This window comes from Zeugodacus cucurbitae, chromosome 5 (assembly GCF_028554725.1).
Source record: "Zeugodacus cucurbitae isolate PBARC_wt_2022May chromosome 5, idZeuCucr1.2, whole genome shotgun sequence".
Lineage (NCBI taxonomy): Eukaryota > Metazoa > Arthropoda > Insecta > Diptera > Tephritidae > Zeugodacus > Zeugodacus cucurbitae.
In genome coordinates, this window is record NC_071670.1 from 18,370,123 (window position 1) to 18,385,731 (window position 15,609).

The window sequence follows — 15,609 nt, forward strand, 5'->3', positions numbered from 1 at the left end:
TAAATTTTATTAATTTGTTTACGGCAACAATATAGACAAGCCTCCGGTTACTTATCAATTGATAGAGCAAAAGATCAAGCAATCATATTTAAACAAATATATTTTTCTAAATATGTAAATATTTGTTTAGATGCTATCACAATATTGCTACATATGTGCATATGCATATATAAAAAAATGTTATGAAATCGACTTTTTTATATATGTAAGACAAATAGTTTATACAGGTACATACATATGTATGTATGTAATCGTCGATAGATTGAAAGGGAATTCAGTTGATCTAGAAATGTATCTAGAAAAGTAGGTATATAGAAGTGTATTTGACATTATGACTGTTCGTATATACAAATAATTGTGTTTCAATATATGTATGTATATACAATACATAGTATGCATATGGTTGACTAATATTTCCATATAACATTATATGATTGTACATACAAAGTTAGGGTCAAAACAGAGGTCATAGGTACATTTAGTGTATACTTGTATCGTATTATGTTATATACATACATATATAAGAACATATACATATCCTTATTAAATACCTGTTTGTCAGATGAAAGCGCAAGTGAAAAAATATCAATAAAATAAAAGTTGTGCGTACACTTGGCAAATAAACAAATAAATTAAGAGCAAAATGCCGGCATGTATATACATATGTACATATATTAAATACTCGTGCTTATTATTTGTGTGACATTGATTTTGTCACACGCTTAAATAATATAAAAATCTACACATGTTTTGTGACGTGTATTTGTCGCAAGATCAAATAGGTCAAATTCACAAGCAATTTTTTAAATATTTACCATAAATACCTATATAATCATACCAAATTAAAAAGAATAATATTTTTATTTGAAGTTATTCCTATTGCCCAATTTAATTTTTTACGAATTTGCATACGTGGTAAATATATGTAAGTATGAATATTTAGGCACGCCTTTTATACAAATTTCCAGGAAATTTACTGTTGTTCACATAAATATGGTCATATGTGTGAGAATAATAAGAATATTTCATCATTACTTGTTTGGATTTCTCTAATGACTCACCTTCACATATTTAACTACGTATTTATATGTACATTTCTTTGTGTTTCTACGGTAAATGTAAAGTTTCCTCGGCAAAATGTTGAATCGTTCCCTAGCAAAAACTGTTTGGAAAGGATTCGGTATGATATACAATTTCATTTGGTGCATGTAGCCGCAGCGAGGCATGTACATATATTACTGCTTTTCAGCACAAATCAAGGAACATTATTGTATGGTCTAAACTCTAGAGTAATATTATTCTGTCATATTACAGGCTTCATCTGTGTGCAACTAGTTAGACATACAATTGGAATGGTGAACTATTATTGCTGTTATTTGATATTACAATGCACAATGTATACTATATCAATTTCTATAAGTGTTAGTCAACTTTTTCAATGATTATAGCAACATTATTAAAATAATGAATGCTTAATTGTAAACTTTCTTTTTAAAAACTTACATGATACACTTATCTTTTTACATATTTTTCACAATAAATTTATTATAATTAAGATAAAACGATTTAAACTTATAAAAAAGCAGATTTACACACATTTTAATTATCATTGATTTCCTATAATTAAAAATATATCATACATTTAATATGATAATTCATTACTATTGACTAAGAATTTGCAGTGGATGTTATGTCTTCATCTTGGTCCATCTTATTATTTGTGGAGTTTTCATTAAGCCGATCTCCATTTTCATCAAACCTTACATGCAGTCCATGCTTAATAAAACGTCCAGCAGCGGCTTTGTCTATCACCGGTCGTATGGTATTGCGTTCATATATTTGTTTATCGCGTACAATAGTTTGACGCACGCGGGAAAGTTCATTTTTTATCCCATGCTGTTTAGGGTAAACAAAAAAATGTATAGTTGTTTTAATAATAACAAATTTAAAACTACCTCATTAGGATCATCTCCACGTAATTTAACATGCATCCAATATAGCGAGTTTATTGCATATGCAAGATAATTATCCAGTTTAACTTTTTCTTGTGTTGAAAGTTCTTCGAAATCCTTTAATTCGACAGCTGTGCTAATACTTTTTTCTATTTTATCTAAGGCATTTGAAAAGTTGTTTACTGTCTTCGTAAACTTTTCATCATTCCTCAGCTCACCAAAATCCATGATTTTCTTTAAAACCTCTAAAATATAAAATACCCACAAAATATGTAATTCAAAACAACTTCCACCAAAATTAACCTAAAATTTGCAGATATTTCGTTATCTCAACAGTGTTGTCCTAACTTCCAACTTAACCCACAATTACCAAAATGGTATTAATATAAGGCGAAGAATGTATATCAAAATATATTTTATATTCTGATTTATACAAAAGCCAGCACAAACATAAATATAATTTGTATTTATAATTAACAATTCATATAGTTATATAATGAATAAAGCCAAATAAGTATTTTAGAAATAATAGCTATATTGGATTGACATAGCATGAAAGTCCACTTTCACACGGGCAACTTTTGTTGCTAATTCTCGGGCGATTCTCTTTTGCTGTCGCCCCTTGCGTTCACACGAGCAATTCTTGTTCGACAACTCTGTTCGTGTTTTTCTGTCATACTCTTTCATATAATTTTCTCAACTTCTTGTACGCATCGTTTCCAAGCAAAAAAATATATTTCATTAACTAATTTTTATCGCTATTCTTAATTTTCTAAAACATTTTAATTATATTATGTATATTTCTATATGTATTTGCAAATTACATACAAAATTGAGTGATTAAAGTCAAATTTTCAAATATATTGTATACATTAATTTTAAAATGTGCGCAAATACAACACTGTTACGTAGCAGCGAACTGTTACGAATAAGAACACAAAGCGTGTTTCCTGAACACAGCAGACTCGGCGGGATTCTCCTCTCCTCGTCGCCCCCTCTCCTATAAAACTAAGAATTGCAGCGACAAAAATTGCCCGTGTGAAAGGCGTCTAAATAATTTTTATTGAGCTATCTGCATTATCTCTTGTACGAATTCAACTGAATAACAAGTAAAATATTTGGTAAGTGAGTAGCGTCAACAGAAAAGTGACCAATCGAATACAGCTTATGTAAACTGCACTACTCAAATAAAATAATTAATAAGTTTACGTAACCATTATGTGCTGAACACATAGAAGACGACAAGCGACGAGCGACATCTGTCAAATATTAAAATACAAGCGTTCTTATGGGCACAGATTTTTTGACAACAGCACGACTTCACGACAAAAGGGTTGAAGTCTTCGCTGTCGCCAAATTAGAAATGTTTCTAATTTTGCCGACGGCAATGGCCGCTGTAGAGCTGCCACTAATAAGTGAAATGTAAAATTATTCAAAGTTCTAATAAGTATGACGTTATTTTGCCAGCAGAAACCTAAAATAACTTTGATATATCATTTATAATAACAATCGATTATTTAAAACAAATAAATCGACCATTTTTACATTTTTTGCACAAATAATTTCACTTTAACCTAAATATGTAAATTTTATTGAAGTGAAAGATTTTAATACGGCAACAATGAAATTGCTGTTTGATATGTCGCTGCCGTCTTCAAAATGTTCAAGACGCGTCTTCAAAGCGACATTTGTGATCAGCCGTCGCTACGTCGTGTCGTGTCGTCGTCTTTGTGTTCAGCACTTTACTTAGATACGTACGTGAGTATCTATCAGCCCATAAGTACTTAATGTAACAGAAAATTGTTAGGCAACACTGGTAGTTTTATCTACAGAAGTTTGTTGTATATGACATTCTCTTGTGTGTGTAATAGCTTGAAGAAAAAGTTTTGTTAAAAATATAAAAATGGCCAGCAATTTTAATGAAGAAGGTGCTACACGAAAAAATGAAGAATATGAAGGCCCACGTATTAATGGAGTTGCTCAGAAATTTCTTGCAGACTTGAACGAGGAACGCGAACGCTTAGGTAGCGAATTTCCATTGTGCGTTCAGGTCATTGATGAAGGTATCAAATCTAAGTAGGGTTATATGCGACCAATTTAACTGACAAAACTTATAATTTCAGCAATTGAACGGGTGTATACCACCGGCCGAATACCAGGCACAGAATACCTAGCTGACGTATATAAACAAAAACCAATGAAAATTACGCAAAAAGTCTTTGTTCCAGTTAAGCAATATCCCAAGGTAACTAATATTACCTTAAATTAAGTAACTAATATTTCCTATGTAATGTATACAAATATATGTGAACTATTTTTGTTCCAGTTCAACTTTACAGGAAAACTATTGGGCCCAAAAGGTAATTCTTTACGGCGCTTACACGAAGAGACACAGTGTAAAATAATTATAAAAGGTCGTGGTTCAATGCGCGACCGCAATAAGGAAGAAGAACTGAGACAATCCGGTGATCCTCAACATGCGCATTTAAATAGAGATCTCTTCATTGAAATAAGCACTGTAGCAACTCCAGCCGAGGCACATGCTCGAATTGCTTATGCTTTAGCTGAAATACGTAAATATCTTGTACCAGATAAAAACGACGAAGTTTCGCAGGAACAACTGCGTGAACTTATGGAAATAGATCCGAAATCTGCCGAATCTTATTCGAAGTAAGTTTCATTGCAATAATTTTAATACGGTAATATTAAAAATATAAATATTTCAGAACGGTACTTAATAAGTTCTCTACTGGAGAAGGTGCATCTAAATTTTTAAATTTAATCAAACATCACGGTGTTCCGCAAGAGAGGTAAGTGTAATTGACAACTTATAAAATTTAAAATTTATTGAAATAAATACTCTTTATGGATATATTTTAAAATAATAATGATTTTTTCTTCTTCAATGGGCTCATCCTTTAAAGTCATTGGTGAAAATAAAATGAGTTTTTTTTTAATTCATATGCAAATAGTCATTTGAAATCAGGAAATTAATCTCAAAGTTGCTATCAAAAACAGAAAAATGCAAATATAAAAATCTTTCATTTATCTATTTAAATACACATTTTTTGTGATAATATTATTGGTTATTATAAATCCCCTTAATTTTTTCATATTTCAGTTTAGAGGAGCAATATGAAGAAATAATTGAATATCAACCTCGAATTCCAAAGCGTACAATTCCAGCACCATATATAAAAGGTATGTTGTCTTTAAATGTACATTTTAAAATTATTCGCACAGAGTATTAAATAAAAAAATAATATAATATAATATATACATATATATATATATATATATATATAAATGGCGTGGGCATTATAAATAACACAATATTATTTAGTGAAAAATCAAATATAAAAAATATTTTTAAATTTTTTATAACTTTGTTTTAATATAAATTATAAAATAATAAATTAGAAATAATTAAGTAAAAGTTATCCCATCAACAGTGCCTATTAAACGACCACCAACTACGGTAATTGGATCTGGATTTAAGCGTACACGCGAGACAGCAGTTAAACCTTATAAACCAATATATCAAAGTATTATACGGAAATACAAATAAATTGATGCTGGTATAAACCTTTCTGAATCAAATATTGTAATCATAACTAACTACTACACAAAAATAATAAAAAAATTTAAACATAATAATAATATTATATTAATCACTCAATTTTCGTAATAAACTGAATACTGAATGATGTTAATGTAAATGTAGGTCCTCTAGAATTCGTGTGCAAATAATAATAAAGAACAATACAATTAATAATAGTTTACTCTTTATCTGAATAACTTAACAAATGTTATAATATTAAAAGAAATAATATATTTATAATATACAAAACTCTTTCTCGAATCATGTTATGTGTGTTACTGCAATAAAACAACAAATTGTAATAACTTTCGAATTTCATAAACCTTTAGACACATACATATGTATAAAAAATTATAAAACTTATAATTGGCGAAATTATAAACTGATAATATTTTAAAACAAATAATTTGTACGAAACAGTCTGTCTCATAAACCAATATGTTTCAATAAAAATTCTATAATTCAGTAACATAAGAGCTAGTATAACTATATATTTTTATATATTGAATTTTCTTTTCTACTTAAAAAAAATTTATGAAAAAATCAACCAGGTTTATAGCATGATAGTAAGGCATTTATATATTTAAAATGGTAATGGATGCAACTAATTCAACACAGGATTTAATAACGAGCTGAGAGAGATCTTAAGTCATCAAAACGTTTTACTAATTGGTTCGCCTCATCTAACTCTATCGATGATCAAAAATAACACAAAAAAGATTTGAATCGCGATAGGCTGACACGCGCAATAGTCTTAAAAACGATATTCGATTAATTTTTATGCTGAGCCAGGATGGTAAAGTACGTAATATTTCCTCAACAAATCACTGAACGGTAATGTTCTTTAAATTATGTTTGTTTGCGATAATTACAAAAAATTGTTTATATCACAACAATTTCTTTGTGTTGAAAATTTGCAGTAAGTCCTGGTTTAAATACAGAACGTCACACACTAGAAGAACCAAGTTTGTTTATCTCTAAATCAAAATCTAACAAATTCTGACTGAACTGTTTCATATTAGTTAGAAACAGTTTTGAAGTTGCATCTGCACGTATTATTTTCAACTGGACTATGGATTATGCAAATTTAAAGATAAAAAAATTCCATCCATTAGTTAGACGTTTTCAAGTTAATAAAATATAATATTTCAAAAAATTTAAATGTAATATTTTAAATTTGTATTTTATTCCGTTGCTACTATTTTAAAAGTCAAAAACACATTTACATATATCATATTTTTCTCTAATTTAAATTAGGATTCGGAGCAACTATACACCCTTGATGATGGTATATTATTGAATGTACCTCCAGCTGAATCCCTATGGAAAGGTGTCAGCAATTTCGAAGTAATCCATACAATTGAGGATAATCTCATGCGGATAAAAAGTTAACAAAGATAAATTTCAGGCACTATTACAAATGCTTAATGAGTTTATCAATATGTACAAATGTATGTATTTATTTGCATCTTGAGCTTGGGTTATGGTGGATCTTTCCATGTTTCGTACTATTGGTTACTGAACCTACTCAGTTTTGAATCCGTGTTGTGGAACAAACTATTATATACAAATAATAATAATATTAATTAATAAAGACATTTAAGTTTTCTAAATATTTATATTCGTTGTTAATTAATTTATACTTATTATTTAGGCTATTACAGTATTTGTCTATTCTGATACTTTGTATTTTCAAACTCAACCGTAACATGAAAGATTTGAGCGTATGTAACAACTAACATTGGCAACTTGACTTAACCGTGTGGGAAAATACTACATATGTCATGTTCAGGTTACAAAAAAGGTTAATATTCATGTACATCTATAGCGCATTTTAGGTTTCGATAAATAGCCTATTTTCGCGAATGTAAACCTGATTTACTTGTTTTGACAGCATTGAAGGAAAACAGATATGTTCCCAAAAAATCAAAAGAAAACAGTAAGCAAAACATTTATAGCGGATATACTCGTAAATATCAAATTCATTTGTTTTTAATACAATTTGTATTGTCGCCTTTTTGTCTCTGATACATACATACATTTAAACCTGAGGGAAGTGCTGCCAAATTAAATAAACTAATGTATGTACATACATATAAATCTGACGAAAACAGCTGAACAGTTTGTATTAATATGTTTCTTATTTTCTTTTTAGTATTTTTCAGAAATAACTAGCGTTTTATGTGAGTTTTAAAATGTTTAAAGAAAGGTTTAAATATTACAAAAGGAAGTTACCAGTTCCAGATTTTAGTTCTGTTATCGATCTCGATAAAAGCGTACACGAATTTGCCGCACAGGTAAATTCATTTTTACTTCATGCGTGAAACTTAAGGGATTAAAAACTAACTAAATTATTTACTTCAGATACAACAAGTGAACTTAAACGCGCCTCAACATGTAACTGAGGATTTTCCAGGTCTGGAACCTGTAAACAAATGGCTCTGTTATAGTCTAAACACCTCGGGCGTTATTGTAATACGAAATCCTTTCACTGTGCAGGGTCAACGTTACTGGATGGCTCGGTGTTTACAAGACTATTCGCGAAGTCCAAACGTAAATAATCTAAGCCCACATCTCTTTCCCGCAGAAGTACTTGATGATTGGTGGCGATCTTTGCAAACAAGTAATGACATGGATGAAATTCGCCGTATGAACATCTCAATGAGGTGGGCTACTCTTGGTTATCATCACGATTGGGATTCTAAATTGTACTCTGACGAAAAACGTGGCGTGTTTCCCAATGATCTTGCCTCATTAAGTGCATACTTTGCTTCGGCTTTAGGTTTCAAGTTCTATGAAAGCCAGGCAGCGATTGTAAATTTTTATCCCATCGGTACAACACTTTCTGCCCATACAGATCATTCCGAACCTAATCGGACAGCTCCTTTGTTCTCGTTTAGGTAAAATTTAATAGAATTTATCATTTTTTATTTAATGATTTTATTATTTAAGTTTTGGACAAACTGCGATATTTTTAATCGGTGGAAGAACAAAAGATGTTTCGCCATTGGCTGTATACTTACGTAGTGGAGATGTGCTCGTCATGTCGGGTGAATCTCGTTTATGCTATCATGCTGTTCCACGTGTAATGAAAGCTAGCGATGAACCATGGAATAATCTTGTTCACACAGAAAGTGCCATATCCACAGAATCACCCAGCTGTAAAAGGGCCCGAATCGAACCAGTGGTTATTGATAAGGTTAATACATTTGGTATAGATACAACGTTATATCAACAAGTAATTGACGAAACCTTTTGGTTACCGTTTAAAAACTACCTTAATTATGCTCGGATTAATATTAATGTGCGACAAGTATTAAACGCTGGTGAAACCAAACTACCAAGTTTGGAACAAGATTTGAATAGTAATACTGAAGATTTAAAAAAGAATAATGCAAATAATAATTGATTTTTTATTATAAGTATTATTATTTTAATTATTTAAGACGATACGTGCACGTTACAAGTATAAATGTATATTGTATATAATATATGTCACATTAAGAGAAGAATGGAAATGTCTTTTTTTTTATTGATTTTCATTCAGGACACTGAAAATAGATTGGTTATTGCAAAAAATAATCACAACAGTAAGTTAAATTGCGAGCAAAAAATATCTTCAACTATACTCATAAATACAAAAGATACAGTAACCAACGTCAGTTTAATATATTTTAATTCAAAATTGTTAATTACAGTTAATTGAGTGTGTCACAAACAAAAAGTAACAGGAATATCAATTTATAAATAAAAGGATGTTCCCTATCAATTTGAAATCATTGGCAAGTCATATTCCTGTGTTTGCTTTTTTATGGAAAACTTGGAAGGGGGAGGTGCTCATTAAAAACGGACGTGAAAGATGAAGACTATGTGTTGGCACTAGATGACATAGACCCAGAAAATCATACAGATTTACGCCGAAAACAAAAGGCCACAAATAATATCGAATTTTCTTCACCGGGATACGTTGTTTTGAATTCTGTTGAAAGTGAAAACAATGAGATATTTAGATGATACATTCGTTGATTTGTGGCACATTTCTACGATACAAGTAAATTCAGAACTTGCCTGTGCTAATAAAGCTTTGTTATGCGAACTGCGAGTCATTATAACTGACTTATTGGTAAAATCGTCCTAATAATCAAAAAAATAAATTAGTTTGATATTTTATTTTTGTTCAGCTCATTAAATACCGTTTTCGGATCGTAAATATAATAATCCATGTGTTGTTCTTCAATATTGTATCGTTGTTATTAATCTTTTGACAAATATATGCTTTTATTATACTAAAATATAAAATGGAATGAAACAAATTTGTACGTAAAAAATTGAACTTTACACTAAAAAATTTTAATTTGTCATCCAACCAAATAACAATTCTTTCTTAATATTTGTCATTGGTTGTGAAGTGTTCATAATTATTTTCGAAATAATTGTGAAAGTAATTTTCATTTTGAGTATTTAGAGCAACTGTGAAACATGCCGAATAACCTAAATTTTAATTATATAAAAATATTTTCGTACACAAATATGAAATATCTTTATAAATTTATGATAATGATAATTTTTACCTACTCTTATTTTGATCACGACTGTTGCGAAATTCAAAACTTGGATTAAATTAATGTAATGTGTAAATGGTCATATTAATGTAAAATTATTTCAGAAAGTGTTTTAATTTTTACTCTGAGTTTTACATGCTTTTGTGTTGAATTTGCTGGTTAATATATCTATGATAAATGATTGTTCAAATTATATCATTTGTTATCTCAAACAAATTTTGTATGATTTTAAATAACTTGATTTGGTAGCACTGTCGCCAGGTAATTTTACCCAAAGTGTATTCAAATATGAATACACTTTGATTTTACCTGGCCTAAAGGAAAAAAATTGACAGATCAAACAGTTAAGTTCAAAAGGAAAACAGCTGCCATTTTGGAAGGATGAATAATTTGTGAAGTTTAGCTGAAATTTGTTTATTCAAGTCACTTATTTTGTGATAAAAACGATAAAATTAAGAAATTAATCAAATGAACCGTATTGAAATTGCGAACTTAATCGACCTTAGCATTGAGGATGAAGATAAACAAATGCCGCCGTCGGCTCAAATCAATGCATCGCCAAATAGTCGATCCAATGACGACCAATCAATATTGGAGTGCACATTGCCAGATTTTCTCATAGTAGAAAAGCAGGAAGGTCGTGAAAGTCTTGATAACAATCCTTTTGATTTGGCGCAGAAGTTATCAACGCGCCCTGCGGATCCTTTCGATATAGTTGAAAAAGAGGCTTGTGTAAAGGTGGGCACAATATATATCAAAATTCCAAATATATAACACATAAATTTTCTCACAGGCACGTTATTCTATGCAGCCCCAAAATGAAGTTAAAGAAGGAAAGCTTTTATCCCTAAGCGATGACAATATACTAGATAACGCTGATACATGGCATGCTAAGGAATCAGCTACTTTGGAGAAAAGTGATACCAAATATCACAGTGACATAAATGCCTCACACTGCAGTTTATCAATTTATCATTCTGCTTTAGTACACGAGTTAGATAGTGAGAGTCCTCCAATTTCCATGTCCATTAAATCTACACCAGATACCTGTAGCTCAGCGATAGACACAGACAGTTCCGCAAATAGTGCTGATGGCTATTCAGCAAAAATACGAAAAGCTATAGAAAATCGCAAACGTCTTCTGAAACTAAGCATTGCAAATTCAACGTTCAATTCACCATTAAGCTGTCGATCACGACAGACAGATAGTGGATTTTCTACTGTATTTTCGGCTGCTGCTCAGTTTAGCGATTATATTCTAGCTACGGAGTCGCCTTTGAAATTAGTGGATGACGATCTTATGACGGAAGGACCACCTAAATTATCAGACGCCGAAAATGATTTCGAAGCCGACCTAGAAATGCTGAGCATACCCATGCTGAGAAAATTGCCCTCACCAGTTCCTGAAGAGACTTCGTTATTGACAAAAGAAGCAGAAGATGCAATGCCAGTGCCGCAAAATGTGACACCTCCCGATTTATCGGCGATAAGGGAAAAATTACGGGCAAAGCGAATGCAGGCTTGTAAGGGTCAAGATGTTGTAGCATTAATAGATAATTTGAAATCTTTGTTATGCGAGAATGAAATTGTGGATGACAATAAAAAGGAGCAAGCGAACTGTTTATTAAAAAAATTGAGCTCTGCTTTAAATACTGATAAAATTGAGGATAATAATAACGATAGTCAAAAGAAAAACTCCGATGATAGTGAACCATCAATACAAGGGCCTCAAACCATTGTGCGGCAAGGAACTTTTGATTTGGAATTACAGGTATGTAAAGTTAAATAGTATATATATATGATCATTAAAATGTGTAAAGAATCTATTTTTTTTTTTTCAAGTTGAAAGCAAGTAATGGTTGTGATAAAAATAGTGTAAATTCGGTGTCTACTGGAAACAACTCTCAAATGACACATTCCATACAGTCTACACAATCTTTGTCACCCACAAAAGATATACCAGAAGTGATGCTAAAATCCTCTGGTACATATGATGGTGAACCCATATCAGAAAGGGAGAATCTACTATTACCGCATGTGGAGTCTTTTTCACCAATAACCTCTCCTAATTTAAAGCCAACCATGCAAAATACTGCCGCAACAAATCCTGATGTGAATGATATCATCGAACAAATTGGTAAACTGCTAGAACAACACCAAATCGCGACCCAAGCTTCCAATATTGATACCACGAAAGGCAACAATTCGTCAGGAAACAATCCATTACAACAATCGGCAATGTGTAACCCAACATTTATTGTTGTCATGCCAACAAACTCTGTACAACCAACTAATGGTCAAGATATTAACAACGTCAATTGTAATGATGTATTGGACGATATGGATAGTAATATTGTTCCTCGACGTCGTGCACAATCGTTATCAATACATGATAAAGTTAAAATTGTTCAATTGCCACTACGCTCCCAAGTAGCCCCATATATTACGGAAGAAGCACCATCTCCTGTTATTGAAGGTGCTCCTCAAATAAATAACACCGCAGTGGAAATGAAGACACCAATACGTTCTACTCTACGGCGGAATTCATTTTCCAGTGGCACACCACATACGCCTCTCAGCTCACTAAATCACGGAACGGCAAATTCTCGACGTTTACAAAGGTAAGATTAAACTCCTTAATATGCATTTTAACTTTTTAACTTTTTTTGTTAGCACTTCAACTATCCAGTCACGCTATTCCCTTGGTCCTTCTAAACTACAAGAGCATGAATCACAACAACAAGCCGTTATGCATACTATTACACGATCCAATTTGAATGTTTTCAAACCTGATTTAAAGAAAAGGACCAAAACTCAGACGACGAAAACTTCGGTGATGGCATCAAATGGTCCGCTCAAAGCGGTAATACCCATTAAAAAAGTAGCACCCATGCTAACAACCACAATCACAACACCAGAAGGGCCTGATGTAAATTCACTGCTACCTCCGCAAACCGCTAACATGGAAACATCAATGAATTTACTCACCACAACGGGCAAACTATCGCATACAAGCACACCAATGCCACCAACCCGTTGTGGTGAACAATTATCAGGGTTTCCAAACGCATGTTCCACGCCGGCAATTACAAGCGTTGCTAAAAGACCCAATGGCACGATAACTAAGAAAAATCCTCGTTTTTCACTTTCTACACCATCCAAATTACAGCAGCCACTTGCAAATACTAGCGGAATTAAGAAACGCGCTTTACCTGAGTTGGCCAAGCCCAAGTCACCGGTGCGCCCGCGAAATAGTATGAGCGGGATATCTGTACCAGCAGTGAGAGGTAGACAGTCGTTGGCGAAACAACAGATCGTTACAAAACAGACAACATCGCGATTGGTAAGTTTTTATAAATAAATAATCATCCTGGAAATATTTTACATTTTGTTGTTTTAGAGCACGCGATTAAGCACACGTTCATCAATCTGTGCAGGATCTGCTTCTACCAATAAGGAAAATAAAAAGCCTTAAATATTCAAACACTTACGTTTTCTGTTTGCACGTGTTTTTTATCAATTCTCTAATATATAGCGAAATAATCTAAGATATCTGTAAAAATTGTTATTTAGCTGATTCATTGTGAAGGATTCGCTACTGTGTGTCAGTTTGATAATTAGAATATGTTTAATAATGTTGCTTACCAACACTTTTTTATGTAAGTTATATGTATAATTTATTATTAATTCTTTTATTTACAAAATTTTCTACTATAATTAATAATACAACATTTAACACAACACATCCGCCCATTTAAATATATTATATATTAAATATAGTTTCAAAAACTTAAACATTATTTATATGAACAAAAACTGTGTAGAACCATTTGATCAATTTCTAAATCCATAAAAATAAAAAGATCTAACAATATTAGTTGCAATCAGCAATTCTGAAGTTTAAGAAACAAATTACCCTCAAATGTAATAATATCACTCATGACATTTGAACGCAAAATCATTAAGAACTTCAATTCAATTTTCAATTTCAAAAGTGCGTTACGACTTAACGTTGGGTGCTGACATAAGTATGAAAAGAAAAAATAATGCATGGTTCAGTGTGATGACTAATTTTTGCAAATAAAAACCGTCAGAATTTAGTAAATACAAACAATAATGGATCTAATCATTATTTCGCAGATATTGATTCCGTTGATAACCTGCTTTACTACAAAGTGATAAAGTTAAACTGCTAAGTCGACAAATTCTATAAGTTTGAAAAATTTATTTGCCCGAGCTTTTTGTTTCGAGCCGCTAATTTTTGTTGACCGATTTCCTATTTGCCCTTAGTGGCCACACTTTGCATAATAATGTAACGGATTTCCAAAATCTCACTTTTACGCTGGAACTCTACCCTCAGTTCAATCATTGGATTGTCAAATAAAAGTCACACTATTTTTTAGTTTTAAATCGTTATAACTTAACATGTTATTACTTAATACACTACTTTGCAACTCTAACATGAAACTTGTTTACACTCTCCTTCATGTTCCTAGATAATATTATTTTGCCCTTTCCATAACCCTCCGCTGCCATTTGCAGAATGGTTTGATTGGCGCAGTGTTTAATCACTATGTGCAGTAGGGTGAGGTTTAGGATTGCCTCCATCGCTGTGGGACATGTCCTTATCGCTCCGCATACGCATACACAGGCTAACCTTTGCAGTTTGGCCAGCTTTAGCTTCACTACAGCAAGGGAAGCCTTATCAGCCCATGCCACTGCTCCATATGTGATTATTGGTCTTACTTTAATGGTGTTCATCCATCTAATAATGTGTGGGCTGCAGCCCCAAGTCCTGCCAGCCAGACGTTTGCACACCATGAGTGCCTTATCCACTTATTATCCACATGTGTATTCCAGCGAAGAGAAGTGCCCAAGGTGATTCCTAGGTATTTAACTACTATGGAGAACTCAATATCACTGCCGCTAAGCTTAATGGTCCTTAGAGCCGACAGGGTTCTCCGTCTAATAAAAGGGACGATGGTTGTTTTGGCAGGGTTAATGCCTAGTCTGACCTTGTCGCACCTGCGTTTTGCTAAACTTAATCCTCTCTGAATAATATCACAGAGGGTACTTTCAAATTTGCCTTTCGCTAGTATCGCTATGTTGTCCACATATCCTTGACAGCGGATTCCGTTCTCTGTTAGTAGCACTAGGAGATCGTCCACTAGGGGGCTCCATAGCAGACGGGATAGAACCCCCCTTGAGGGCAGCCCGATCTGAATTGTGTTTTCCCCTGAGATAGTCTCAGCGATTCTCGAGCTAGCAGCGCTTCCGTGCATCTGCAGATTGGATCGAAAATTTACCTCTTTTTCATTGCATTGATGATGCTAGTGTGTGAGTCATTATCGAATGCTCCCTCGATGTCTAGGAAAGCACATAATGCCACTTCTCCGTCCTCCAGAGATTTCCGGATCTCAGTCGTTAGCTGGTACCAGCTGATTTCCGTGCAAAGGTTGCACTTTGAGTGCCTTTGTCCTAATCTCATTATCGA

At 32.5% G+C, this 15,609-nt stretch overlaps 5 protein-coding genes across 6 annotated transcripts; 3 read left to right on the plus strand and 2 right to left on the minus strand.

Moving 5' to 3' along the window:
• Positions 1-1,512: 1,512 nt before the first annotated feature.
• On the minus strand, positions 1,513-2,306 carry LOC105218941 (nuclear nucleic acid-binding protein C1D). Its single transcript, XM_011194822.3, has 2 exons — positions 1,956-2,306; positions 1,513-1,896 (listed from the first exon to the last, which is right to left on the minus strand). The coding sequence occupies exons 1-2, from the start codon at positions 2,178-2,180 to the stop codon at positions 1,669-1,671; spliced, it is 453 nt and encodes a 150-aa protein (XP_011193124.2). The 5' UTR covers positions 2,181-2,306; the 3' UTR covers positions 1,513-1,668.
• A 1,451-nt stretch (positions 2,307-3,757) lies between these two features.
• LOC105218944 (KH domain-containing, RNA-binding, signal transduction-associated protein 3) lies at positions 3,758-7,172 on the plus strand. 2 transcript variants are annotated; one of them, XM_029044674.2, is made up of 6 exons: positions 3,758-4,015; positions 4,076-4,197; positions 4,279-4,622; positions 4,679-4,762; positions 5,074-5,153; positions 6,811-7,172. In XM_029044674.2, the coding sequence occupies exons 1-6, from the start codon at positions 3,856-3,858 to the stop codon at positions 6,834-6,836; spliced, it is 816 nt and encodes a 271-aa protein (XP_028900507.1). In that variant the 5' UTR covers positions 3,758-3,855; the 3' UTR covers positions 6,837-7,172. The 2 variants fall into 2 exon arrangements, with proteins under 2 accessions (XP_028900507.1, XP_011193130.1); XM_011194828.3 differs by lacking the exon at positions 6,811-7,172 and adding an exon at positions 5,405-6,027 and having other exon boundaries at positions 3,761-4,015.
• Positions 7,173-7,616: 444 nt separating this feature from the next.
• Positions 7,617-9,065, plus strand: LOC105218943 (nucleic acid dioxygenase ALKBH1). Its single transcript, XM_011194826.3, has 4 exons — positions 7,617-7,634; positions 7,709-7,850; positions 7,918-8,453; positions 8,506-9,065. The coding sequence occupies exons 2-4, from the start codon at positions 7,749-7,751 to the stop codon at positions 8,960-8,962; spliced, it is 1,095 nt and encodes a 364-aa protein (XP_011193128.1). The 5' UTR covers positions 7,617-7,634; positions 7,709-7,748; the 3' UTR covers positions 8,963-9,065.
• A 133-nt stretch (positions 9,066-9,198) lies between these two features.
• Positions 9,199-10,255, minus strand: LOC114804808 (uncharacterized). Its single transcript, XM_029044676.2, has 4 exons — positions 10,129-10,255; positions 9,747-9,839; positions 9,622-9,687; positions 9,199-9,532 (listed from the first exon to the last, which is right to left on the minus strand). The coding sequence occupies exons 2-4, from the start codon at positions 9,774-9,776 to the stop codon at positions 9,341-9,343; spliced, it is 288 nt and encodes a 95-aa protein (XP_028900509.1). The 5' UTR covers positions 9,777-9,839; positions 10,129-10,255; the 3' UTR covers positions 9,199-9,340.
• Positions 10,256-10,404: 149 nt separating this feature from the next.
• Positions 10,405-13,631, plus strand: LOC105218942 (uncharacterized). The gene is made up of 5 exons (XM_011194824.3): positions 10,405-10,853; positions 10,909-11,886; positions 11,958-12,736; positions 12,789-13,458; positions 13,516-13,631. Exons 1-5 carry the CDS (start codon positions 10,584-10,586, stop codon positions 13,588-13,590), a joined length of 2,772 nt encoding a protein of 923 aa, XP_011193126.2. The 5' UTR covers positions 10,405-10,583; the 3' UTR covers positions 13,591-13,631.
• Positions 13,632-15,609: the final 1,978 nt, after the last annotated feature.